The sequence below is a fragment of the Anomaloglossus baeobatrachus genome, chromosome 2 (assembly GCF_048569485.1).
Source record: "Anomaloglossus baeobatrachus isolate aAnoBae1 chromosome 2, aAnoBae1.hap1, whole genome shotgun sequence".
NCBI lineage: Eukaryota > Metazoa > Chordata > Amphibia > Anura > Aromobatidae > Anomaloglossus > Anomaloglossus baeobatrachus.
In genome coordinates, this window is record NC_134354.1 from 98,335,480 (window position 1) to 98,363,385 (window position 27,906).

General features: G+C 41.7%; 1 protein-coding gene across 5 annotated transcripts in view; it reads right to left on the reverse strand.

Moving 5' to 3' along the window:
• SPECC1 (sperm antigen with calponin homology and coiled-coil domains 1) overlaps window positions 1–27,906 on the reverse strand; it is a 533,597-nt gene that overhangs the window by 133,631 nt on the left and 372,060 nt on the right. For 3 of the 5 annotated variants that reach the window (XM_075335209.1, XM_075335211.1, XM_075335212.1), the window contains 2 exons: window positions 12,548–12,687; window positions 10,438–10,538 (listed from right to left, as the gene is read on the reverse strand). In XM_075335209.1, the coding sequence (XP_075191324.1) occupies window positions 10,438–10,538; window positions 12,548–12,687 (241 nt within the window). Of the gene's footprint in view, window positions 1–10,437; window positions 10,539–12,547; window positions 12,688–21,968; window positions 27,346–27,906 lie in introns of those variants that run through there. The other 2 variants (XM_075335214.1, XM_075335213.1) reach the window with 1 other exon arrangement.

Below are 27,906 nucleotides of genomic sequence, written 5' to 3' on the forward strand. Positions count from 1 at the left end.
GTGACTAGTCCCCTTGCTCATTAGCATATCATAAAGGATCTTTAGAAATACGTTTTCTAAAGATCTCTTTATTTATGCTACTAGATACAGGGACAGTTAGGCAGGGATTAGCAATATACACCTAGAACTGCTCGTGGTTATGGGTGCATATTGCACCTGACAGGTTCCCTTTAATACTATGTATAAACTGCAAGTTTGTTTGCTTTTGCAAGCACTTTACAATACGGCCCATTTAATAAGTTGAGATCATTTAATAGCCAATGAATTGAAAAGTCGCTTGTTCTTTAAGCACTTAGCAATGTTTCCCATATAAGAACGTGGGAATAATCCTTGAAATAGTTAAAATAATTCACAATAAGTAAACAAAACGTGTTATATTCATGGGTCAAATCTGAAATATTCCTGGTGTTAAATGTGTAAAAAAAAAAAAAAAAAAAAAAAAAAAAAAAAAAAATCGATGCTTCTCACAATTCACAGACTTCAATCCTATTTAAAGCAAATGTTTTCCTAAGATGCAGGAATCCCCAATCGCACCCCATACTCCATTGAAGCTCTCCAACAAAGCAGGAATTTGTCACAAAAGCGTCCAAAACATGACATCATCCTTTTTTATTCACTTGGTGCGACACAATCAGTGCCTGCCCTTCTCCCCACCAGGATCTAATTCCAGTATGTCTCTTCTTCACCAGCCCAGAGGATTCATTATCTGATAGCTGTGAAAATCATCAGTTCCTTTTCCTTTTAGTTCTGGCATTGTGGCTGTCCAAAATGATCAAGCTCAGCACTTTTTCCACTTTAACCCTTCTCATACAAAATTACACCCATAAAAATAAATTAATAATAATAATTATAAAAAATTCTACTCTATTGCTTCTGTGTTTTGTGAATTTATTAAAGGGAACCTGACAGCTGACACATGCTGCTTTATCAATGGGTAGCATGTATCAGAATGGCTGCAAGATTTCAGCAGTGCATGGCGGTCTAAGGGAGAGACCTGTCACTCACTGGCAGGGGGTGGGGTGAAGGTCCCTGGCTGCTTTAACTCCTTAATGACCGCTGATATGCCTTTTTACTGTGACTCCCCCCCAGCAGGCAAAAATCCTGAGGGTGTCAGCTGTTTTGACAGTTGACATCCTGCGGCATTGGACCCAACTGGCTTTAAAACCAATTGGGGCCGATGAACTCCTTAAATGCCGCTGTTAAACATAACGGCATCTAAGTGGTTAAGCGAGGGATAGGACTCCCCCTTTAACACTTATCAGTACCCTAATATCATAACTTCCTTGAAAGAAACATGAAAAATTGCTGCTAAATGTTAACCCTTCTAACATCGTAAAGAAGTAAAGCAAAGTGTGAAAAAGGAAAATAGCCATATGGGAAATGTTAGTAACTATTTTGTGCGGTATATAAGTATTGTAAGTTTGAAAATTGCTAATCTTTCTACATTTTCAGCAAATTTCAGATATTTTCACAAAAAAACGTTATTGAATTAAATTAACCACTAACAAAGTACAATGTGTCATAAAAAAAAAAATCTCAGAATTGCCGGGAAATGTATAAGCATTTCAGAGTTAATACCACAAAGTAGAACTGGTCAGAATTGAAAAATGGGGTTTGGTCATTAAGCTTTAACATTGTCACTAAGGAGTTAAAGTATGTTTTTTCTCTGAAATGCCACAGTGTTTCAGAGTCAAACATACCTGGCTGTAATAGTGCAGCCAGCGATCGATACGTGCTTCTTATGTATGAACTGTTAGGCTCCCTTTAAATTATCCTTAGGCAATTACCAGTCTTGCGGCGCTCCTGTTACCATTGGTGGAACATATTGGATGATTTTTGGTCATATGACTGGACCAATATACAAATAAGTAGAAAGATATTTTATTTGTGCATGAAAATACGGTTAATTATAGAACGCGTTTCGGCTCGGATGTTTTATCCTTCAGCCTTCTTCAGGTATAATTGAGAGAAAAAAAGATGTACATCTTTTTGTATATTGGTCCAGTTATTTGATCGAAAATCATCTAATACGTTCCACCATTGGTAGCAGGAGCGCCGCAAGACTGTTAATTGCCTTTGGAACCTTTTTTTTTTTACTAAGTGGACCTGCTGGAGGGCTCCTCTAGAGTATCCAGTGCGATTACTGCATACTGCACCATAATGCTATTGGAAAGTGGATCAACTCCTCTTGGATTATTCCAGGCTTTCTAACCTCTGAACCAGGTGAGAGTTCCTACTATTTCAACACCTTTATATAAAAAACTCACTACACTCAAATTGGTGCCGCATACTGTATGTCTCTTTCTATCTTTCCCTGTCTCCAAGGTATTTTATTATTTAATTATCCTTATAAATTATAATGACAGTGTTAAAGCAAGGAAAGAGTTAACGTCTTCAAGTCTGCCAAAAAGTTCGTAGGGTGTGGGATTTAACTTTTGGAACAAAGTCTTGTTCAGTGAGTGTGCCTAAGCTGGGTGGATGCTGGGAGTGTCTTTACTTATTATGCAGTTACGGTAAGTATTCTACTATTTGCTATCATGTAAGAAACGCCTACATTTATGCATGTACACCTACATTTGTGACGAGTATAAAAGATCTTATTCTCATTAAAATCATTTGGAAAGCTTTGGAAATCACATGCCTATGTATTTCTTTACTCACCAGCACCATAGAATGAATCCCAGAAACTTTTAATTGGAGAAAGAACTACTTCAACAGACAGTTACTCTATAAAAATGTATATATTTCATAAATCAATAGTACACATGAAAATAAACAGCTTTTTTATGTATGTTACTGGATAAATCGCCTTCTTTTTCCCCCTGACTGATCTTTCACTTTCAATTCAAGCAATGTAAAATGTGTATTCAGTGACTGCAGACTTTCCCAATAATGAGAGAGGAGATGACAGATGGGAGAAGCTGTAAGCAGAGAGACATTCTGCTGAGAGGTCTCCTGAAATGACACTAAAGGGCGCTTTACACGCAGCGACATCGCTGAAAGCACCCGCCCCCGTCGTATGTGCGTCACGGGCAAATCGCTGCCCGTGGCGCACAATATCGCTATTACGTGTCAATTGCACAAACCTTCCTAGCGACGTCGCTGTGGCCGGCGAACAACCTCTTTTTTTAAGGGGAGCTTCATGCGACGTCACACAGCGGCCCGCCAATAGAAGCAGATGGGCGGAGACCAGCCACATTAACAACACGCCCACCTCGTTGCCGGAGGATGCAGGTACGGTGTTGTTCGTCGTTCCTGGGTTGTCACACGTAGCAATGTGTGCTGCCTCAGGAACGACGAACAACCTGCGTCCAGCACCAGCAACGATTTTTTGAAAATAAACGACGATTAATGATTAGGTGAGTATTTTTGATAGTTAGCGGTCACTTGTACGTGTCACACGCAACATCGTCGCTAATGAGGCCAGATGTGCGTCACGAATTTCGTGACCCCAGCAATATCTCGTTAGCGATGTCGCTGCGTGTAACGGGGCCTTTAGGCTATGTTCACATGCATTGTTTTTGCAGCTTTTTTATGCAGGAAGCTGTTTTACTGCACCAGTGAAATTAGGAGATTACTGAAATCTAACACACATGCTTTTTTTATTTTATTTTTTACTGTATTTGAAAATTGTAGCAGTTTTGAAATCTGCAGACTCATTGTTTATGCAGCTTTTTTTCACCCATAGAAAGCAATTAGAAAGTGCAAAAATGCCACCAAAAAAACCATAAACCGTTTTCCTGCATTATTGGTGAATAAAACAAACTTTATTAAACATGTACTGTAGACAAGTCACAAATGTAATCTGCACAAAAAAATGCTGCAAAAAATGCTGCAAAACCTGCTTTGAATGCAGAGTTTTTATTGCCCAGAGAGCAGCTTTTGGCTTCGGAAAAAACGGTTACAAAAATGCTGCATGTGAATATAGCCTTACACTTTAAAGTAGTGATCTCCAATATTTCTTACACGTTCAGCTCAGAGGGTCGCAAATCACATCCAGAGCCCCCAAATAGTGTTATGCAGGTATTGCTTATCCCTTCCCCCTGCCCAAAAGTACTGACACTCCGAGACCTCATTATATAATAACAGCCAAAACGCACCCATAGAATCATACTGAGACAGTAAACTTACATGCAGTGGTTCCCACCTTACCTCTATTCAGTATTCTCACATCACACACTCCTTACACACTGTCACACCCCTTTAAATGGCAGTATTGTCCTATCTCCAGCTTACCATACTGAAAAGGGAATTTGTCAGCAGATTTTTGCTATGTAATCTGAAGACCGCATTCTGTAGAGGTTAACACACAGATTTCAGCGATGTTAAATCTAAAAACTTTGTGTCAGAACCGCTGCTCCCAGTAAATTAAGTGATATATCATTGGAGTCAATGTCCCTTAAAAGGGAATCTGCAACAGGTTTTTGGATACATCATGCTGCTCTCATAAGAAGTAGAAAAGAGATCCTGAATCCAATGATGTATCGCTTAGATTACTGGGTGCAGCTGTTCTGACACAATCATAAAGTTTAGATTTAGCCATGTAGTAGAGCTGAAAGAGCTGTCCCGCCCACACCAGGCTCTCAATAGAGATTGCACATTGACAATGATGTGTCAATGCAAGCGGGGGGCATGCTGGACTGCCGCGAGAGTGACATTGTAGTCTGAGCAATGATAAGTCCTGCAGCTTAAACAAACCTAGCAAATAAACAACAGATTGGACTGTGACAAGACAGGCATCTCTGAATTCTCGGTGTTAACCCTTGAAGCATTCTAGCTTTAGCTTACGAAGCAAAAACCTGCTGAGAGATTCAGTTTAAGCCAGTATATGTGCATCTAGATCTGCTCTTCTGTGTGGGACTACTCACATAATTCAACATCTGGAGACCTTCTCTTCATAGCTATTTGTTAGACCTTGAGTAAATACAACATATCGACAGACAGCTGCGAGCCACAAATCATGGACCTGTGAGCCACATGTGGCTCCAGTGCCACTGAATGGACATTCCTACTTTAAAGGAACTAAACACTACCTCCTTGAACTCCTCTTGTGCGACTGAAGGACAACGGGCAGCAGAAGTAGTCTGACTGTTCTCTCTCTACAGCAGAACAGAACATCCATAAGACTCCCCCACTGGGTAAAGAAAGAGCAGGGCGCCCAACAGCCACCAATGGAAAATGGAACTGATCAGCAGGATTTGTGCAAGTCTGACTGTTTTATGATCATATAGAAAATGTTACAAACTAACAATCAGTGAGGACATATTTCTATCTAAAGGAAGTCGCACACTAGGTTTTTCCAGCCTAATCTAAGAGCGGAATGATGTAGAGACAGAGATCCTGATTTGCTGCTTAGAGTAGTTTTGATAAAAATTCACTGTTTTATCAGTTGGAGATTATCACTGGAGGACTAGTAAACTTGCTGCCAGGTAGTCTTCCATATTCATGAGCGCTGTATAACCCCACAAACAGCACGGATTGGCAACTTTTTGTTTAAACTGTACATGAGCTGAAAGCTGCTAATCAGTGGTGTGGGCATGTTTATAGATCTCAGCATTCGGAGAACTGTTAAATCTTCAGCAGAGAAAATAGGGATTGTATCAAAATTATATCAAGCATCCCAGTAAGGGACACATCGCTGGAATCAGGGACTCTGCCCCTACATTATGATTCTCTCAGATGGTTTAGCAAAAAGCTGGTGATAGATTCCCTTTATTTGAAATAGTCATTTTTAGGTGCAGTTTTCTTTTAAGGAGTTTGAGTGGATTCCAAATTGGATTTTCCAACAATGAGGAAAGGTGCAGCAGAGAAGATCTCCATTACCACACAGTGGGACACTGCAGCATAACTGCATGGAATTACTTGCTGTTTTGCTAAGGCTCATTTGAGGTAGTGGTTTTAGAAATTTGCAAAATCACAGCAGGAACCGTATATAGGAGACTCAATCTTTAGTTCATAAAGTTTAATAAAGTGTCTTTTGAGTTTAGATGAATATAGGAAGACTTTTTATAATGTTATCTTGTGTCTTAATGTGAATATACACCCTGGGACACAATGGAAATAGCACTTACTGTCAATATACAATTACATAGAAAGCTGTTAATCTGGGGAGTGGGCGGGGTTAGATTTCTGAGCTCTGCTACATTATAGATATAAGAATTCTGATTGTGTCTCAACTACTGCACCCCGTAAACAAAGTCATCGTTGGATTCAGCGTCTCTATTCCTACATTATGCTACTCTCAGATGAGGTAGAAAAACCTGCTGACTGCTTCCCTTTAACCATGTCCACAGTATGTGAAAGGTGGCGTGAGAAAAGAAAAGGCATTGTATTAGCACAAGGAGATGGGGCAGAGTCTATGGATGCTAAAGGCAAAGTCATACTGATCTTCAAAAGGGAGAAGTTATTCTTAAAAAAAAAAAAATGAGGAGTTTTGGTGTCACTGGCCAGTGTGACGTTACATCTATTGACAGCTGCAGCCGAGAGAGCTGAGCGATGAGCAGAATAAACCAGTGGACCACGGCAGACAGTGTCCTAAGAGACGTTGATCACATTGGTGTTGAGTGTCAGACTGGGGTGGCAGGGGCCCACCAGTAACAGTGACTCTGGAGGCCCACTGATCAACTACATTCATATATTACATTCACATATTAACCTTATCTTCTATAATGTATACTGGGTAGACTGTAAAATGAATGAAACAAGTGTGTTTGGTGGGTAAATGACATATTACTGCAAATGGGCCCACCAGAGGATTCTCCTGCTCTCCGTTGGCCCAGTACGACCCTGCTGGTGTTGTAGCTGAGCAATTGGGAAAACTATGAACTTAGCCGTCCAGTATAAAGAACATTACAAAATCTACAGTCTACTTGAGAGCTGAGGGTTATACTGCTCTCTCAGCATTGAAATATGAGCAAATCGCAGGTGGATACAATTTTGCAATGTACCAGGAGCGACAGAGACCACAGGGAAGGGGCTGACCTGATGTCCCTGGTGTAAAGCCTGTAAAGCCACCAACAATCCGAATATGTTCTAGGTAACCGCTAAGCATTTTGAGGCTCTGAGACAGTAAAGTTTGAGTTCTGCAGTTGGAACTCATATCACCTCCTGATTTTCAAGTTCAAAGCCAAATCCCTCGCCTTTCACGCCTACCACCTATTCCTACAGTTGAAACACATTTCATTTGTAAAAACCTGTGGCTCAAAAAATGCAATTCCCAGTAAACCCGCATCTTTATTAGCCACTTGTTTTTTTGGCAGGGAGTAAAGGTTTTGGCATCCTAAATAGAGGAGGGTATGCGTTCTATATTCTTGGTAGTCAAACATATGCATGTTTGTCCTCAGTGGGCCACCTTCATACAAGGACTGTAGTGACAAAATGGTAGGGATATTAGATCATAACCTTCATTGGGGCAGTGACGACTTTTGTGAATATCTTGTGACAATATAAAATGAATTGTAATAACACAATGGAAAATAAAATGAATATTTCTGGTTGATCAGCGTGTGGGAAGAATGGATGATGTACTGGAATAATCACATGTTCTACTTCGTACTACATCAGCGCCGAAACGTCCCACTGTGATTTATTACTTCTATTGTTCACGATGATGTACTGTAGCTTCCAGCACAGACACGTTTTGGGTGAGTGGAGCCAAAGACCGGACACATGATTTGTATGTGTCTAGCCTTCCAAATACAGTAAAGTATCAAAATGTGAAACGTGTAAAAGTTACAGCAGAGAACAAGAATGGCACGTAGGACATTTTAATGCATGAAAACTTTTGGATATGTAGTTTTTGAAATGCAGAATTCCTTAATTAGCAAAAATGTTTGTATATTTAATTGTAAAGTCAATTGTAATATTTTTCAACTTGTGACATGCTGTATCAGGTGATATATGGATGAAGGTAATCTCTACTAGAATTACTGTATTTAAGGTAGAATCCCTTTCGGCGCTTCCGGAGGATAAATGGATTATCAGTGCAAGTTTGCAACAACTTCAAGAACAAGAGTTTATTAAGGGTTCAATAAAAAACGGACAATTACGGACAACGCGTTTCAGCTAACAAAGTAAACTACACCTGATGAAGGCTTTTGTTAGCTGAAACGCGTTGTCCGTAATTGTCCGTTTTTTATTGAACCCTTAATAAACTCTTGTTCTTGAAGTTGTTGCAAACTTGCACTGATAATCCATTTATCCTCCGGAAGCGCCGAAAGGGATTTTGTCTTTACTCCATTACCCACGTGGGAGCACCCGTTCAGGACTCTCATTGTTTTTCCCGAGGATTCGTGCTGCATACTGGAGGATTAATAAGAGAGTTGATCCACTACACGGATCATACTAGCGAAAACAGAAGAAATCTGCACGGTGAGTGTAAAATTCGTATGATCATACAATCTGTGCTTCCATACATCTACACTTAGATTTGGCGCCCCGTTGTTCTCTTCTTTTTTTCTTTCCTTTATTCTGTATTTAAGGTAGAATATCTCATTATATATGGAGACATTCAGAGTAAGTAATCAGTACTTGAGAGCTATATGGGTCCATTCTAAGAAGCTGTGCACCCTCTACTGTATTCACTCACCGTCTTAAAGTGGACTAACCACCAGGATTGTCCTATATAAACTAAAGCCAGTGCTATACTGGCGCTATCATGCTGATTCTATACATACCTTTAGTTGTGAGATCGGATGTATACTGTCTGATATACAGGTAAGTTTGTGAAATGCACCTCTCATCAAATAACAGTGCAACAGAATATCTAACAGGTGGGTCAGGTTTTGCTAGTTATTCCCGCCCCTGTCTGTCTGCCTGTCCTTCCTCCACCCTGTCATTACTCCCTCCCCCTGTAATAACAGAGACATGGGGAAGAAGGACAGACTGACAGACAGGGACAGAAATAACTAGCAAAACCCGACCCACCTATTACATATTCCGTTGCACCTATCATCAAATAACTTTACATTTCACAAACTTTACTTGCTTATATTTCAGAAAGTATACATCCGATCTCACAACTAAAGGTATGTATAGAATCAGCATGATACCGCCAGTATAGCACTGCTTTTACTTTTTATATGAAAATCCTGGTGGTTGGTCCTCTTTAAAGTGGTTAGCCACATTGAGACATAGGCCCCGATACATCAAGAACAATGTTTTTCACGATAGTCTTAATAAGGATGAGTGGTAGAGGAAGACACTCCCGAATCACTAAAAGGTGCAGGCCTCTTAATGAATCTAGCACATCTGAAACGTGGTGTCACCCAATCAGAAATCTTACTACAATCTTAATCCAGACAAGATGAGCTTGTTCTAAGTTTGATAAGCGGGGCTACCACCCCCCAGCTCTGCCCACTTTGCTGAAGCTGGAGGGAAAAAAAGGTGTGAGATTGGCAAAAGTCTCAAAACTTTAGTGCCAAAACTTTGTGATATTTCCAAAGACTTACGCCAGAATTTTGTCATAAGAGCTTTGATGAATGGAGCAAAAGACTAAAATAACCTAAACTGGTCTGTCCTGTCATGGCAGACTCTAAGCCTTTAATTTTTCTACTGCAGCACCCCAAAATCAGGGTCCTCTACTGCTCAATGTGTCTGTATCTATACAGTGAACACTGTGTCTAAGGCTATGTGCGCACTAGAAATTGACCTTTTCTCAAGGAAAATCTGGACCCTCTTAAAAATCCTGCATCCGCGATAAAAAAAAAGCACCAAAACTGCAATGAAATCCGCATGCGGTTTTGCCGAGGTTTGATGCGGATTTGCCGCGGTTTTTCCGCAGGTTGGTCCCTGCGGATTTTTACCATTATCTATGGCAAAAGCCGCAGGTACCTGCGGAAAAGAAGTGACATGCACATTAATTCCGCAGCGGAAATTCTGCAGGTAAATCCGCAGGTATAAAAAAAACGCAGAGTGCATACAGCATTTTTTTTACAGCCATAGGTTTTGCTGGGGAATGACTGCAGCAATGTTAGACACATTTTCTGCAGCAAATCCACGGTAAAATCCGCAATAAATCCGCAGCATGCGCACATAGCCTAACACTTATCCAAGGCTCCAAGATGGTGATATTCACATGATTTGTCGATATGACCTCTTTTTGACTGTTGCCTATGCTGCGTTGGCAGATACAGGACACAGTTATGATTTTAGCACCACCATACAGTACAATGGAATACATGGAAGCTGTTGACAATGCGACACAATAGTTATGGGGGCCCAAAACAGAATGCTGTAGTAAGAAATAAAGGGGGTTAGGGTCCGCCATGACTGTACACAATAGTGTAGATCATTTAGTAATTTTCACTGGGAAGTGGCCAACATACTTAATATTGTAAATATTAAAGTACTTTAGATATTGTCATATATCAGGCACTTGTCATTTCTGTGAAGTATATGTTCAGATTTGTAGCACAGTTACAATGGAAATATATCTACCTGCATGGGTGATACCGCTGCAGCCGGGGCGGTCCGTACAGGAATCCCACTCAGGGGACTTCGGGGGGCAGAGTGTACTGGAATATTTGCACCACCACCAACTGTTAGAGAAAGAAATTTTATGTCACAAGTCTAAGACCTTTTTTCCAGAAAAACTAAACATTTTCACAAAATTTAATGTAAAAAATAAGCACACATAAAGTTACATACAGTTCAATAGTACAGGCTTGAACCCCTTAACCCCCAGGCGATTTTCTGTTTTAGATTTTTCCTCCCCTTCTTTCAAGACCCATAACTTTTTATTTTCCGTCAATATCAGCATATAAGACCTTGTTTTATTGCGGGAGGGGTTGTACTTTTGAATCCCACTATTCATTCTGCCCCATATTGTACTGGAAAATGAGTAAAAAAATTTCAATTGTGGAGAAATTTCAATAAAGTGCAACTGCACAAATGTTTTTGTTTTTTTTAATTTACCGTGATCACTATTTTGAAAATTATTCCCCAGGTCAATACGAGTTTGTAGATACCAAACATGTATAGTTTTACTTTTATCCAAGTGTTAAAAAAAAAAAAATCAGAAATTCGTCAAAAAATAGAATTGCGCTTTTGTCACCATTTTCCAAGACCCGTAGCGTTCTCATTTTTCGGGATCTGGAACTCAGTGACAGCTTATTTTTTGCATATTTAGCTGTTGTTTATAATTCTACCATTTGTGAGTAGATGCGACGTTTTGATCGCCTGTTATTGCATTTCTGTAGTTTTGATTTTCTTTTTTTTTCGCTATGCCGTGTACCAATTTATATTTTGATAGATTGGGCATTTCTCAATGCAGCGATACCAAATATGTGTATTATTATAATTTTATTTTCAATGGGACAAAAGGGGAGGTGATTTTAACTTTTAGGGGGGGGTTTCGCCAAGATATTTTTTTTACATTTTTTTTAATGATTTTACTAGTCCCTTTAGGGGACTTTATGACTGCATAGTCCGATCACTTCTCCTGATAAGAGCGATGCTTCAGCCTCCCTCTAATCAGGAAAAATGCTGTTCTCCTGTGAGTGTCGGCACTCTGCAGGCGTTCACAGGAAACACATCATGGCAGCGATAGGGTTCATCATCTGACCCCGTGCTGCCATGGCAACCCAATGGCGTCTCATGATCGCGACAGATCTTGGAATAATAATTTCCACAATTGAGTGTTTAAAAAAAAAAGTGTTCCTGTGCTGAGATAATCATATATGTGTCCCAGCTATGTGCGATGTAATCGCCGTGTCTGACCGTACAAAGACATGGTCTGATCATACCACAGCTCCTTCAATTGTATAAATTATTCTTCTAAAGGCTGCTTTATACGCAATGACATCGCTAACGAGATGTCGTGATGCACATCCGGCCTCATTAGCGATGTTGTTGCGTGTGAAACAAGAACGACTGTTAACGATCAAAATTACTCACCTAATCGTTGATTGTTGGTTGACGCGTCGTTACTTTCCCGATTATCGTTGCTGTTGCAGGACGTAGGTTGTTCGTCGTTCCTGCGGCAGCATACATTGCTACGTGTGACACCGCAGGAACGAGGAACATCACCGTACCTGCGGCCGCCCGCAATGAGGAAGGAAGGTGGTGGACGGGATGTTCCGGTCGCTCATCTCCGCCCCTCCGCTTCTATTGCGCAGCCGCTTAGTGACGCCGCTGTGACGCCACACGAACCACCCCCTTAGAAAGAAGGCTGTTCGCCGGCCACAGTGACGTCGCTAGGCAGGTAAGTATGTGTGACGGGTGTTAGCAATGTTGTGCGCCACGGGCAGCGATTTGCCAGTGACGCACAACCGACGGGGGCGGGTACGCTCGCTAGCGATATCGATATCGCTGCGTGTAAAGTGCCCTTAAGATCTATTGATTAAAATTATTGGTAAAATTAGCATTGTTTGTGGCAAAAAACCCTTTAACACCCCAATGTACAGACGCGTGACATCAGCGGAGAGTATTCCTGACCAATCTATTAATTGTCAGAGTCTTGGGCACTGTAAATAGTATTTTTTCTATAACTATTTTTTTTCCCCCAGAATTTAAAAAAAATGCAAATCTAGTCTGTAGACCCGCTTACCTTGGGGTCCAACATCAAATGATTTGATTAAGGACTTGACTGTAGCTGGATTTTCGTTGGCAGTCGATGCTTGACTCATGCTGTGGCTCTGCCATCTGATGGCATTGACTCCGTCCCCATGTTCTTCGCTCAGTAACTTTCTGTGAATTGACAAATTTGTCTGTTACAATAACAAAAATACTACTAATAGTTCACTAAAACAAAGTCATTCCAGTCAAGATAAACCCCATCTATAGACACTTGGTCAAGTATAAGTACATAAACCAATAACACATTCAACTATTGTGTGTATAAGTCTTCTACAATCATCATCAATAACGCTATATGAAATACTACAGCATTAATACAAATTGTATCGCCAATTTAAGCCTCAAAGTAATACAACAAGCTAATAAGTTATATTGCACTTTGTAAAATGGGAATAAATGTGTAGAAAGATATCAAACTTCACTATAAAATGCTTTTATTATCCATCTGCAACTGATTCCAATGTGAATGAAATGTAGACGTGCAGAATTGAAGAAGGGCCTAAGGGAAATTTAGAACATTTCCTGTCTTATTTGTCCAGATAGAAAAAAATAAGGGGGACGGTATAATGTGCCTAATGAAGACAGTATATGCCAGAGATGTTGTAATAATGGACGTCTAAGGAAATGGGAAACATAATTCAGTTGAAGACGGGGCAGATCCTGAACACACCAGTCATCCAGCTTATGAGTGTCACTTAACTGGCCAATATCTTGTGCTGCATTACTTTGGGGGTCCCATCAGGTCAGCCCATGTCCACATACCACATTGCAGCATATGGAGGAAACATAGTCCCAATCCCCCAACTAGACACTCATCACCCATAGTATAAAGCTGCAGAGTATTGTCACTCTTGCTTTGGCTAACATGTAATACGACTAGAAGTGTCCACTGCAAAAAAAATATATAGTTGGTAACATCAAAAGTAAAGTTGAGCAAAAGATATGAAGGACCCCAGTATGTCATTCACGCTGGACCGAACAGGGCAGTGAGGACAACTTCAGCCAGCACTCCGTCCTTTAAATTTGCCCTTTAGCAAATACTAAAGCCAAGATACATGAAAAGTTGGACCAGTGGTCATCAACCAATTGCTGCGCTGATTTCATTCTGAGGGACTGTCTTGTCAGGATGAGATATACCCTTGTAACTTGGGGCATTTGGCAACTGATAAAACCCAGATACACTTAATTTGATTTGTCCACAGGCCCAGCACATACATTTTCAGAAATACTCCAATTTTTCAAGGGAGCATGAGAGTCCTTAAGCACAGGGAAAACTTTTGAATAGTTAGTCTCTCCATATTTCAGGACAAAAATATGCTGCTCCTGGCCAAAGAATATTGGTTTCTGTAACTATTTTTTACCTTGAATTGAAAGGAAGACCTTACTAATTGTAGATATCAAGCTATGTTTATTTTATTTGTTCATATATGACCATTAATTCCACAGCGCTTTACGGCCCCCATAAGGGCTCACAATCTTTATTCACTATCAGGTGGTCTTTGGAGTGTGGGAGTAAACTACAGAATATACAAACTCTTTATAGATGTTGTCCTTGATGGGATTTAAACTAGGTACCGTCACACATAAGATCGCTAGCGAGAGCACTGCTGAGTCACGGTTTCTGTGACGCAGTAGCGATCCCGTTAGCGATCTCGTTATGTGTGACACCTACCAGCGATCAGGCCCCTGCTGTGAGATCGCTAGTCGTTGCAGAATGGTCCAGGCCATTTTCTTCAAAGGCGATGTCCTGTTGGGCAGGACACATCGCTGTGTTTGACACTGTGACAGGGCCACAGTGACTGCTGAGATCGTTATACAGGTCGCTACTGCGACCTGTATTGTTCCTGCATCGCTGGTAAGATCTGACTGTGTGACATCTCACCTGCGACCTCCCAGCGACTTACCTGCGATCCCCATCAGGTCGCATCGTTTTCAGGATCGCTGGTAAGTCGTTGTGTGTGACTGGGCCTTAAGAACCCCAGTGTTGAAAACAACAGAGCTAACCACTGAACCACTGCGCTTTCCTAATATCAAGAATAATTCCTGGTTACAGCCTCCATTGTGATTTCCATTTAGAAATCCATTATTTTATGTGGGACAAGGTCTTATAGCTCTATACTGACAATGTATACGGTCACGCTGGTGGGTGTGGACTGCGCCATTACTGGGATTAACCTGAAGAGGCATGACTAAGTACAGAAAGGGTTTTCTGCAGAGCCTCTGATGGGGACGATTGCCTGGGCTGTCAGTAGACACCAGTTACCACTCCAGGGCAGTCCCCGCAACTGCAGCAGCCGACGAAGGGTGAGGGACATATGTATGGGGATGGTCAGGCAGGTCTGAGTTAGAGCAACAAGGAATCTGTCCTGGAGACTGGCCGGACGGAGTCAGAGTAATCAGCAGGAATCAGTACTGGAGACTGACAGGACGACTGTGTAAGCTAGGAGGACAGAGCACACTAGCAACCTAATGATGCCTTAAATAGACAAACTCCCAACCCTAGGCTGAGGACAATTTAGGGTGCCCAAGCTGTCCCTTTAAGAGGCTGGGAGCACGCGCATGCCCTAAGGATCCTGCTAGGAGACCTGCGCAACATGTGTAGGACCTGTGACAGAGAAAGCTCTCCAGACAGGGCAGGTAAGAGGAGCAGGGAGGACACCGATGGCCGGTTGTGGGGAGTCAACACTTTGTCACCCCTGCTGGGAGGAGGGAACGGGGCACTGCAGGAACGCTGGCGTTACAAAGTTCATGTTCCCTATTGGGGCTCATAGCCTAATTTTTCCCATTAGAATTACTGATTTTTAATTTCATTTTTTTTACACAATCTCCTCTACATTGACACTTGTTCACATTAAGAAAAAATAATGGAAAAAGTACAAAGAAAACCATAATAAAAGCAAAAAAGCAAGCATTAAAAATACTTAAAGTGAACCTGTCATCAGAAATTTAGCTATAAAGCTAAACGTTTCCCCCTCTGCAGCTCCTGGGCTGCATTCTAGGAAGCTTCCTATAGTTTTTGTGGCCCCTTTTATTCCAAAATAAATACTTTACAAACTTGTACCTTTTCGTATGCAAATTTCTTAAATCTTCCATGGGGGCGGGCTGCCTGATGTACGTTGTTGTCCTCCTGCCGATTTACGCCGCCCCCGAACGCTGAATTTCAAACCTCAGGACGCCGCCCCTGGGCGCCCGTGGTCCTGCGCATGCGCTGTGCTACTGTAGCGGTGCCGTGCACTGCGTGCACGTGTGACCGCTGGTGACGCTTTTGCGCGGGCACCGACTGCTCCGTCCGCTCCTCCCATCTATTTCCTGCTGCTGAGCAGGATGGGAAGGAGGTGACGTCCGGTCATCTGGCCAGCGAGCGCTTGCGCAGAACGCTGGAGGAAGAGGGGAAAGTGCGGTCACGAGGTTATGGGCGGCACTTGCTGATGACACTCACAGCGCCGCCCATAACCTCGTGCCCGCGCAAAGTGTCACTAGCGGTCACACGTGCACACAGTGCACGGCACCGCTACAGTAGCACAGCGCATGCGCGGGACCATGGGCGCCCAGGGGCGGCGTCCTGAGGTTTGAAATTCAGCGTTCGGGGGTGGCGTAGATCGGCAGGAGGACAACAACGTACATCAGGCAGCCCGCCCCCATGGAAGATTTAAGAAATTTGCATACGAAAAGGTACAAGTTTGTAAAGTATTTATTTTGGAATAAAAGGGGCCACAAAAACTATAGGAAGCTTCCTAGAATGCAGCCCAGGAGCTGCAGAGGGGGGAACTTTTAGCTTTATAGCTAAATTTCTGATGACCGGTTCCCTTTAACACTAAATTGGCTCCTTCATGAATGATCCAGCTAGGAGGACGCCAACAGTTTCATTAGAAGTGATCCTTTGGACAGATATCTGCCTGCTTATAATGAAAGACACCAGTGTTCTGAATGGGGCTCTTATTTCCTTAGTAGACCTTATCCTGCACAGTTTACTGCGGTGTCCGTCATTCTGAGCGCTGACAGTGACAGGATGAATTAAAAACTAAAGCTTTGCAACTTTGACACTTACTACACACATCTTCACAGAACTCCATATATCACTTCATGTCATTAATACCAAGTCCTTGTAACATTGGCAGACATCCCTGGTGTTCCTGGATGGCACTAACATAAATTCCAGGAAAGCAGGTTAATTATTCCATTTAGCAGAAAATTAGATGTGTAGAGCACCATATTTTCATGTGGTGGGACATGTTTACTAATTCTATGTGAATCCATGGAAAAAAACATTTTATATGGTCGTACACTACAGCTAATTTCACGCCAGTAACAATTACTGATTGTTGATATTGAAGTCTTTTGGTGCTCATTTACACAGGCCAATGAGCAATGACTGGATCAGTACAATCAAATGCTGATCGTTCCGTCACCATATACAATGCACACTATTGGCAAGATTAAGGGTGAAGAGCTGCTTTTTGTAAAGGGAATCTATCACCAGGATTTTGCAATGTAAGCTGAGGATAGCAAGCTGCGAGGGTTAAAAAAATAAAAATATCTGTCCTTCTCTTATCTGTGCGCTAACTGTTTATTCATACTAAATGGTTTATTGCTCTGTAATTAATATTGGTGTGATTCAGTGCCTCCTGCAGACCAGTCCAGCACGCCTTCTGCGGTGATTGACACCTCATTGTCAATGCACAATCTCTATTGAGAGCCTGGAGTGGGCGGGGCCAGCTCCCAGCTCTGCTACACTCAATTCTCAGATAAAGTCGGAACAGCTGCACACAGTGATCTAACATAAATGTGGCTACTTTCAGAATCTCTTTGCCTACAACATGCTGCTCTCATATGAAGTAGCAAAAACCTGCTGACAGATTCCCTCTAAATAGTTGATTTTTAAATAGTCCAATTACTCAGTGAAATAAAGTTTTGCTTATTTATCAGGTGATTACAGACATTTTACCCATTTTTCTTGATAATTGGGAACAGGTGTTCTTATGAAGATTATAGGTTGGACTTGTGTGTGTTTCTCGACCATGCAAGATTATAATAGGAACATTGGTTCACAAGTGCAAGATAGAAAAATCATTTTTAAATTGGCTTCTGTAAAAAGCAGATACGGAACGGCGGTATTCTGTATTGCGGTATTAGGCTATTATTTGGATACTGCATAGCTTTTAGCACAGGTTGGAGGTTCTATTTCAGCCAAGGTTGCCAACGTGACTTATTTTTTGGACGGCTTATCAAAATATCCTGGACAACAATATTTTTGGCTGTTGGCTTCACATAAAACTGGTTATTTTTAGGTGCCAAGTATCTCAATTTTTACACGTTTTTCATAGCAGTGTTGCATGTCTATATTCCCATTTTCATTGTTCCCCATATCTTAGCACTACTTAGTGCAACTGTCTTCTTTCTGTTACAATATTTTTTTAGAGAGACATTGAAAAAACTAAATAAAAATTTAAAAGGACAAGACAAAAGTGCCTTATGTTTCCAGACTGTTCTGGGATTTCTTGATGGTTGGTAATCCAGATTTTGGTACTGTATGGCTTAATATATGTGCGTTGTATGGCAAAAAATGGTGACCCTTTGAAAATCTGACTATAAGTGGCAATTTGAGAAAATGGCAACTGACCAACTATTTTCTCAAGGTGATCCTTAGCAGTCACAGTCACATCTCCTTCCCTTCACTCTGACACAGAAAGGACGGACAGTCCCGAAGTTATCAGCCCTGGTTTTATCAGAGAAGGGCGGTGGTCGGGGCATAATTGAGAACTAGAACCATAAAAATGGCACAGACTCAGCAACTTGAATCTACAATGCTTAACCTCATCCCAACATGAAGAGCTTTCCTTTTTTGTGCCCTCTTGCAAATATGTCGTAGACCATGTGATGGAAGTAATACCACTATTATTACTCTGCTTCCCCATAAAACAGATTGTAAAAGATCACTAAATCCCTTCTGCTTCATTACCCGCTAACATCCACGGTAATAAAAACAACCACAAGGAGAATAATATACATCAGATGCTTTATTTCTGTAGGAAAATATGAGATTTGAATAACAATTTGTTTTGCTGCCAAGAAAACAGACATTGGCAGTAAGCAATCACTTTTTCATTATTTAATCACTTCATAAAAAACACTTTAGTTTCACAAAAACGTATCCGAGATACATTTCATTTAAGAGGGTCAAGCGAAAGGTAGAAAGGTGGCGGCTCTGTTCCAAGACATGATTCTGTGCCCGGCTGTCAGTTATTAGTGGACTCCTGCAGCAGTGACATGGATGCAGCTTCTGTACTCGTATGGTCACCAAATGGGGACATATTTATTTCATTTTGTGATAAAGCGTGAAGAACTAAATTATACAACAAAGTATAATGGCTGCTGAGACTTACAGTTCAGTTGTGATATACTATACTAAGAAAATCTATTACATTTTTTATATGTATTGTATACTAACGCAAAGGCAATTGTACATTTAAAGTAAAAATACTCCATATACTATTAGTTGCATTAAATACAATGACTTGTGTTAGAGGTAAAAGGGAACCTGCCACCAGAGTTATGCCTGCTTTACACGAGTCGATCTATCGTGTGATAGCACGAGCGATCGTACCCGCCCCCGTCATTTTTGCGTCAGGGGCAAATCGCTGCCCATGGCGCACAAACTCGTTTAACCCCCGTCACACGCTTCCGGACGACCTCGCTGTGGGTGGCGAACGTCCACTTCCTGAAGTGGGAGGGACGTTCGGCGTCACAGTGACGTTACACAGCCGCCGGCCAATAGAAGCGGAGGGGCGGAGATGAGAGGGACATAAACATCCCGCCCACCTCCTTCCTTCCGCATAGCCGGCGGGTGCCGCAAGTATGCTGAGTCCATCGTTCCCGGGGTGTCACACGGAGCAATGTGTGCTGCCCCAGGTACGATGAACAACCGGCGCCATTTTAAATAGACAATATTTTGAAACTGAGCGACGAGTACACGATTCACGATTTGTGAGCGATACTGCGTCGCTCAGAGGTGTTACACAAGATGACGTCGTGAACGATGCCGGATGTGCGTAACGAAAACCGTGACCCCGACGATGAATCGCACAATAGCTCGTCTCGTGTAAAGCACCCTTTACTGTTATTAGACTAGTTGCATGCTGCTATATGCACTTGTACTGCCGGGTGTCTGTAGTCAGTACTAGCTCTGTTATACTAGGTGTCAATAGAGTGGAGCTGCTGATAGTTAGGAGCCCGGACTGGCCACCGCTGCCGCACTGTCCTGCTGACTATAGGGAAAACAGTGCGTCATGGTTCTATAAGTTCTTTTACTATTTAACAGTAAAATTGGAATTTAAACAGGGGTGTGGGTAGAACATAATTCACAAGTAGTGATGAGCAAACCCACTGATGTTCAGGCTCGCTGGATGTTATTAAAAAAAAAAAAAGTTTGGTTTGGGACCCAAACTTGACCCTGGATGCCAAACCCCCCATATCGGTCAATGGAGACCCGAACTTATGTGCTGTAAAATGGTCGTAGTAAGGGCCAAGGGGCTGCAAAAGGATGCAGAATGGGGGACATTGTCATGCAAACAAATGTGGATAGGGAATAGAAAAAAAAAAAGGGACGTGGCCTCCCGCCTAACCAGCGGGGGTAAAGTAGGCAGCTAAGGGCTGCAACCCACAGCTGTCAACTTTACTATGACTGGTTATCAAAAATAAAGGGAATCCCACACGGTTTTATTTTTTTAAATTATTTCAATAAATAATTTACAAAAATGACATGAGCTATGCCCTATTTTTGATAATAAAGCAGACAGCTGGAGGCTGGTATTATCAGGGTGTGAAGGCCCATAGTTATTTGTCCCGCCAGCCTGAAAATAGCAGCCGGTAGCCCTCCCAAGAAGTGGTGTTCCATTAGAGGCGCCAATTATGGTGCTGTGCCCGGCTCTTCCAGATTGCCCTGTTACAGTGGCAATCGAGGTAATACTTTTAACGTTGATGCCAAATGTAAATGGGCAGCTGGCATCAAGCCCAGGTATTAAGAATGGATAGGTGTCTATCAGAACCCCTATTACCAACCCCGTAAGTTTAGAGTTATAAAAAAAAAAATATAGGAAAAAATAGTTTATTTGAATAAACACTCCCCACAGGCCCTCGCATGGGGGGGTGCCCACGCTGGTTTTTAAGTTATTTAAATAATTAATCCTCTTTATTTTTGATAACCAGGTAAAAGCTGACAGCTGAGGGTTGCAGCCCATAGCTGTATGTTTTACCTGTGCTGGTTATCAAAAATAGGCAGGAGTCCACATTAATTTTTTTTTTAATTTATTACCTATCCACATTTGTTTGCAGTGCAATTGCCCCCGTTTTGCTTTCTTGTTCACAGCAGCAGACAGGCAACTTCGGGATGCAATAAGGCTTGTTGATTGGCTGCTCTGCATACTTTCAACAAACTTTAATAAACATATCAACATCACTCAAACTCCGAACTCTGACACAGATTTTTTTTTAGTCCGTGTTCCAGTCCAAGACCTGAACAGTTTGGGTTCGCTCATCCCTATTCATCCCTGCGGGAAGCTGCAACATATTGTTTTATTTGGAATTATTTTACTATTGTTCAGTCATATGGTCTCAGCTGCTGCCTCTTGTTTTGTGGTATCCCTATTGTCGGACCACGGCCCATTTCCTGACCATTCTTTTGCGTGCTTATTTTGTACAGTATTGTCCTCTTCGTTCTCATCCGGCTACCTGACTACCCCTTCCAGCCTGCACCACCGGCCAGCAGCTGACTCTGTGCCCCCATCCAGATGCCCTATGTAAATCCAGATCTTTGAGAAAAGGTTAAAGGGTGAAAGCCAGGACATCCCCCGCTATGTACTAAATGGAGAAGCTTTTGCTAATCTGGTCCATGGTAGCCATTTTTAGAGCTCACAGACAACCAATGCCTGAGCGTTTAGAAGGGAGAGAGGTGGATTTTACAACCTGCGCTTATACATGGTTACTATTTTTCTGCCATTATACAAATATAAATGTGTGACAGTTAAGGGCGCTTTACACGCTACAATATATCTTACGATGTGTCGGCGGGGTCACGTCGTAAATGACGCACATCCGGCATCGTAAGTTACATTGTAGCATGTAACAGCTACGTGCGATTACGATTGAACGGTAAAACGTTCATCGCATGCACGCCGTTCAATTCCTAAAAATTGAACGTCAGGTTGTTCATTGTACCCGGGGTAGCACACATTGCAGTGTGTGACACCCCGGGAACGATGAACAGCAGCTTACCTGCTTCCCGCGGCTCCCGGCCCACAATGCGGAAGGAAGGAGGTGGGCGGGATGTTTACGTCCCGCTCATCTCCGCCCCTCTGCTTCTATTGGTCGGCTGCCGCGTGACGTCGATGTGACGCCGAACGTCCCTCCCACTCCAGGAAGTGGATGTTCACCGCCCACATCAAGGTCGTATGGACGGGTAAGTACGGGTGATGGGGGGTTATTCGTTTGTGCAACACGTTCAACAAATTGAACGTGCAGCGCATACGATGGGGGCGGGTACGATCGCATACGATATCGTATGCTGGATCGTATGGTGTAAAGCAGGCTTTACTCTATGTACTTTCATTCATTTTTTTTTTCCCAGAGTACTGTCCTGTAATAAACTGGATCCAATCCCTGGAATTAGGTTATTATTAGTCCACACTACTGTCCAAACCTCACAGATGTGTTGTTGACTCCTAATAGCCCCAGATATTCAGTTGGGTTTTTATGGACAGTTTGTGCTATTTGAGTTCTCATAGTTTTATATAAATGAGATTACAGATGTAGAGAACAAATATGCAAGTTATTTTGATATCGCAGCGAGTTATGGCGGCCACGCACATTAGACAAAAGAATTCATGGGTCAAACACTCCCATATCAGCTGACAGTCTAATATGCATGAGGGACTCCCAATAGAGAGAACGATCCGACCTGCTGGAGTTTCACTGCCTGATCCCTTTGTTCTCCATCATATAAGCCACAGCCATAGGAGCCTGGCAGCAGCTTTTCACAGAGTGTCGGAGGAGATAGCCATCAACCAAAAGACTATTCAGCCAACAACCAGACATACAAATAGGGAATTTATATTGTGAGCCCCAATGGGGACAGCGTTCCTGATGTATGTGGAGCGCTGCGGAATATGTTAGCACTATATAAAAATAAAGATTTTTTTTTTTTTTAATGTGTAAGAGGGCGTTGAACTGGAGCAGCACTGCACATGAATAATAATTTTTATTTAATTAGCACCAACATATTCCGCAGCCCTTTACAATTCAGAGGGGACACTACTTCATTCATACAGGGGAAGGGTGATACCCGTTCATTAATAACGGTCAGCCAAATAATTGATTAGCCACTGACTATGATACCTGACACCTCCATAAAGATAGCCTGATTTTACCCTCCAAAATGGTTATATGTTACATAGTTACTTAGGTTGAAAAAAAAGACCTAGGTCCCTCTAGTTCAACCTTCCTCCACCAGTTCTACATTTTGTCACTAAGTCATTTATAACCAACAATGTGCGTATTGCTCTTTCCAAAACAGGTCCAGCAATACTTTTACATGGCAAGTTCACTCCTCCATTACTGAGAAATCAGCATTTGAATTGATATGCAAAAGATTCGCTTTAATCACAAATTTTCTCCTTTGAGTTTCAGCTGTTTCTCAACAATTGCCCCTTATCAGTCTCTACATAGAAGGGCTTTGTTGGATGCATGAGATCATAGACTCTCTCATTCAAGAGAATCAGATTAGTTATGCCAATGACACTCCGATTAAACTCCGAACTGAGTGTCAGCACAGTATGATCAGATTCTCTCATATAAGAAAATCGGAGCACACTGAGGGGAAGATGGAGAACAACATTTCTCCATCTCCTCCATTGTGTCAGTCCTTGAAAATTGAACTGCACTGGGATGTCATGGAATTTGATGATTTACACGCAATCATGGACTTGAATGGGTGAGTAGCATCCAACATGCTTTATACCCTCGTTTGACCTTGGCCTTAAGGAGACCAATTATGCATGGAGTCTTATTGGTAATATGCAATGGGAAAAATATGTAAAAAAGCTCTTTTAAGGGGAAAAAAAAGCCTCTCTCACTAGGCAGGGCAAGGGCCCTATACACATTAGATAACTGGCTGTGGCTATTTCCCCCGATTCCCCCATACAGAGCCCAGTGCTCTTGTTATCTCTATGAAAGCGCAACGGCTAGACCCCTCTCACAGCAGTTTATCTCCGCAATGAACAAAAGGATCAGTCAATTAAACAGCTCGGACCCCTCTCTCCCCGACATCAATTGGAGGCTCACATACACAGACTGCAGGCAGGATTGGCTAACTTTAGCCTCATGTGTAAGGGGGTTTTAGGTTCCCTAAAACAGATTTAAATGGGTGTCTGGCTTGGTTAAGGTCCCTGGTTATGTTTCAAGGTGTTATGTTTTTTTTTAGGGTTGGACATTGATTTATAATATAGTTACTTCCAGTAGGTGGTACTAACAACAGCAACTTTTTTCCCTTCTGGGAGAGAGAGTTAGGAGGTGTGCACACTGAGTATTTGGGTGCAGAAATTCCTGCACCATTTCCGCATACCTTGGCAGGAAAAACAGCTGCAAAACAAGCGATTTGCTGCATTTTTGCCCTGCTTTCAATGTGTTTTTGCATGCGTTTTTCACTTGCATTTTTCTAGCATTTTTGGACAGAAATTAATGCTATAGAGACAGATAATAGAGATAGATAGATAGAGGCAAACAGACATATTGCACAACCCCCCAACATATAAAATTGTGCCCTGTGGAACATATTTGACAGCTTTTAATGATCAAATAAATAAATCATGTGTGGATTCCCCCCACCACCACCACCACAACCTTTGAATCCAGCAAAGGTAAAGCAGACAGTGGAGGGCTCATATTATCAGGCTGGGAAAGTCCATAGTAATTGAGACCTTCCCAGCCTAAAAATAGCAGGCAGCCACCTCAGAAGTGGCAAATTACATTAGATGCTCCAATTCTGGCACTTCACCTCGGCTATTCTCAACTGCCCTGCTGCCCCAATAGCAGTTGGGGTTGATGTCAGCTCTGAATTGTCCAAAAACATAGGTGGCATCAAGCCCTGATGTCTGTAAAGAAGAGGTGTCTATCAAACATCCCCATTACTAACCAAGTAAAAAAAAAAAATAGTTTATTTAAAAAAAAAAAAAAAAACCACAAAAAAAAACAAGCTGTGCGACCTGGACTATGTTGGATTCGGTGGACTAGGTCAGAATTGCATGGGAATTTTGCTTTTAGTAAATTGGTGAACGAGGGACAGAGGGACGGTCTCTTGTTTTTATCTCTCCCTGTTTAAGTTTTTCAGGTTTCCATTTGTGGACAACATCAAATTCCCTGGACTACGTTGGACCTGGATGGAAACTTCGTTTTTGTTTTTTTTTTCAATAAAATGGTCAACCAGGGAAAGTGACGGGGGAGTGTTTATTTAAATAGACTATTTTTGTGTGTGTTTTTTCTTATTACTTACTGAGTTAGTAATGGGGATGTCTTATAGACACATCTCCATTACTAACACCAGGGCTTAATGCCAGCTTTGTTTTTGAACAATTCACAGTGGATATCAACTCTCAAAACCATTACCTTGATTGCCAACACACCAGGGCCATCGGGAAAAGCCAAGGTGAAGAGCCGAATTTTGGCATCTCATGTGATACGACCATTCTGGAATGGCTGCCGGCTGCTATTTTTAGGCTGGGATGAGCCCAATAACCATATACCTTCCCATACCTCATAATTTCGGCCCCCAGCTGTCTGCTTTTCCTTTGCTGGTTACAAAAATTTGGGGACCTCATGTTTTTTCCATTTATTTATTCATAAAAAGCTGTCCCTTAAGCTGCACAGGGTGCTATTTTATTATATGTCAGGGGGTTGTGCAATTATATGTCTATTTATATGTGTCTATATCTGTCTATCCATCTCTATTATCCATCTCCATTATCTATAACTATACAAAAAAGCATGGAAAATCATGTTACCTGTGTTCTTAGAGTGTTTTCGTCAGTCACCAATTGAAGTCAATGGGTGAAAAAAACGCTGTGAAAACGCTGAAAGAACCAACATACTGCAGATTATTTTCTGCACCAAATCTGCATGTATAAAATACTCAACGTGTGCACAACACTTCAGGATTTTCATTCACTTTACTGGCATAATTGTTTTGTGACAGATCTGCACTCAAAAAAGAAACAAAAACGCAATGTGTGCACATTTGTTAAAGGGAACCGGTCACCAGTTTTTTAGCCTATAAGCTGCGGCCACCACCACAGGGCTCTTATATACAACATGTTAGAATGCTGTATATAAGAGCCCAGGCCGCTGTGTACAACATAAAAAACACTTTATAATACTCACCTAACGGTGAAGTTGGCCCATATGTGCTTCGCCGTTGTCCTGTTCCAGCGCATCCTCTTTCTGCCATCTTCATCCTCCTTCTGAAGCCTTTGTGCATGACGCGTGTATGTTATACACACTCGCCGATCCCGCGCAGGCGCACTACAATACTTTGATCTGCCTTGCGCAGGACCTCAATGTCGGCCAGTGTGTATGACGTAGGATGCGTCATGCATGCCGGCTTCAGAAAGAGGAAGGCCAAGATGGCCGAAAGAGGAGGCGCCGGTCCCGGAGAACTGCGCCACCCATCTGACTGTTGTGCACCAGAGCGACCTTCTAGGTGAGTATTTTAAAGTGTTTTTTATGTTCTACACAGCGGCCTGGGCTCTTATATATAACATGTTAGAATGCTGTATATAAGAGCCCACTGGTGGAGGCTGCAGCTTATAGGCCGAAAAACTGGCGAAAAACTCCCTTTAAAATGCAATATAATGAAGCCATAAAAGTTATGCTGGATAAGTTCTCAATTGGATACTTAGCTAATCCTTTTGTATTAAATAGCGTCAGTCAGAGAGACATTATCTCTAATATCAAGAATAGCTTACAGGTTATGGCATTACAAGAAAAGAAGAAGAAAAAGTGGACAAACTGCAGTGAAACGAATGTGAACCAGTCAAAGTAAACGTAAGGGGGGAACTGATTGACACTAACATTACATAAAATATATTATGTAAAGGATGGTGTTCTCTAAATGTGACGATGGAGAATATGAAGCTCATGAAAGAATTCTAATCATTGAATAATATTAACCAGAAATGTAATTTAATGAACATATTGAGATAGTTATCCATTCACGCTCCCAAATAATTTAATTATACACAATTACAGAGGTATGTTTCCCGGGATCCATGCTTTACAACTGTCTATAGTGCAAAAGTGTAAATAGCGGGAAAGTTTCTTAAGACATTCTATGACCTTCTAACACTGACATCTTGTGGCTGGAAATGGCATTACAAAGTAGCTGCTACATTTACATATATAAAAGAAAGAAAAAAGAAAAGAGCAAAAATATTTCTACCAAAGAGTCACATGAGCGCAAATGTCAATATTTATATAAATGCAAATAAAATAGTCACATTGCCGGAAATACAGCATAAAAGAAACTTATGCATAACACATTTGCTCATGGATCTGCATTTTACTGCTATCCCTTTCAAACACAATAATACTACATAACAGAACACTAATTATATGGCTCTCTGAGATTAGGATGACTGGCTATAGTCCACAGCTGTCAGTGTGCGGCCTCATTCGGGGTCCGTGGCTTCTCGTTCGTCCAATTGCTAGCTTGCACAGGCAGCATAACTGCAAAAATAGAGCACATGTGTCATGGGAGATCATGCGCAGAGAATGCAGTTATTCAACGCATTATATAATTCCCTTCCTGTTACAGATATTAGTGATATCCTGAGAATCCCTAGGCATGTGAGGGTGTGTATACATTTGCAAAAATAAGCAAACAGGTAGCTAGACATGGACAAAAAGAAAGAACAAATGTGCCAGAAAGGACAAAAAGGTCTTAACGCACATACAATCGGGACAGAATGTTTTATATATTGTAGTCACTGCCGCTATAATATATTAGTTATATGTGGGGATACAACGGCTCTATGGTTCGCACTGCTGCCAGATTAGACTAAACCAAAAGACCTAGAGTTTACATCTTCTTACACTAAATAGATTATTATATGAATTATGACTCATAGCCAATATGGCAGTGCACATGGCTGACTTTTCATGAGGACAGATGTCCTGCGTGAAAGAAAATCGTAGCATGCAGCATTTAGTGCATTTTACCAAACAGAATAATTCATTCAATGCAAAAAGGAAGATCCTGCACCCGTCTGCAATGCGGAGGAGCACACA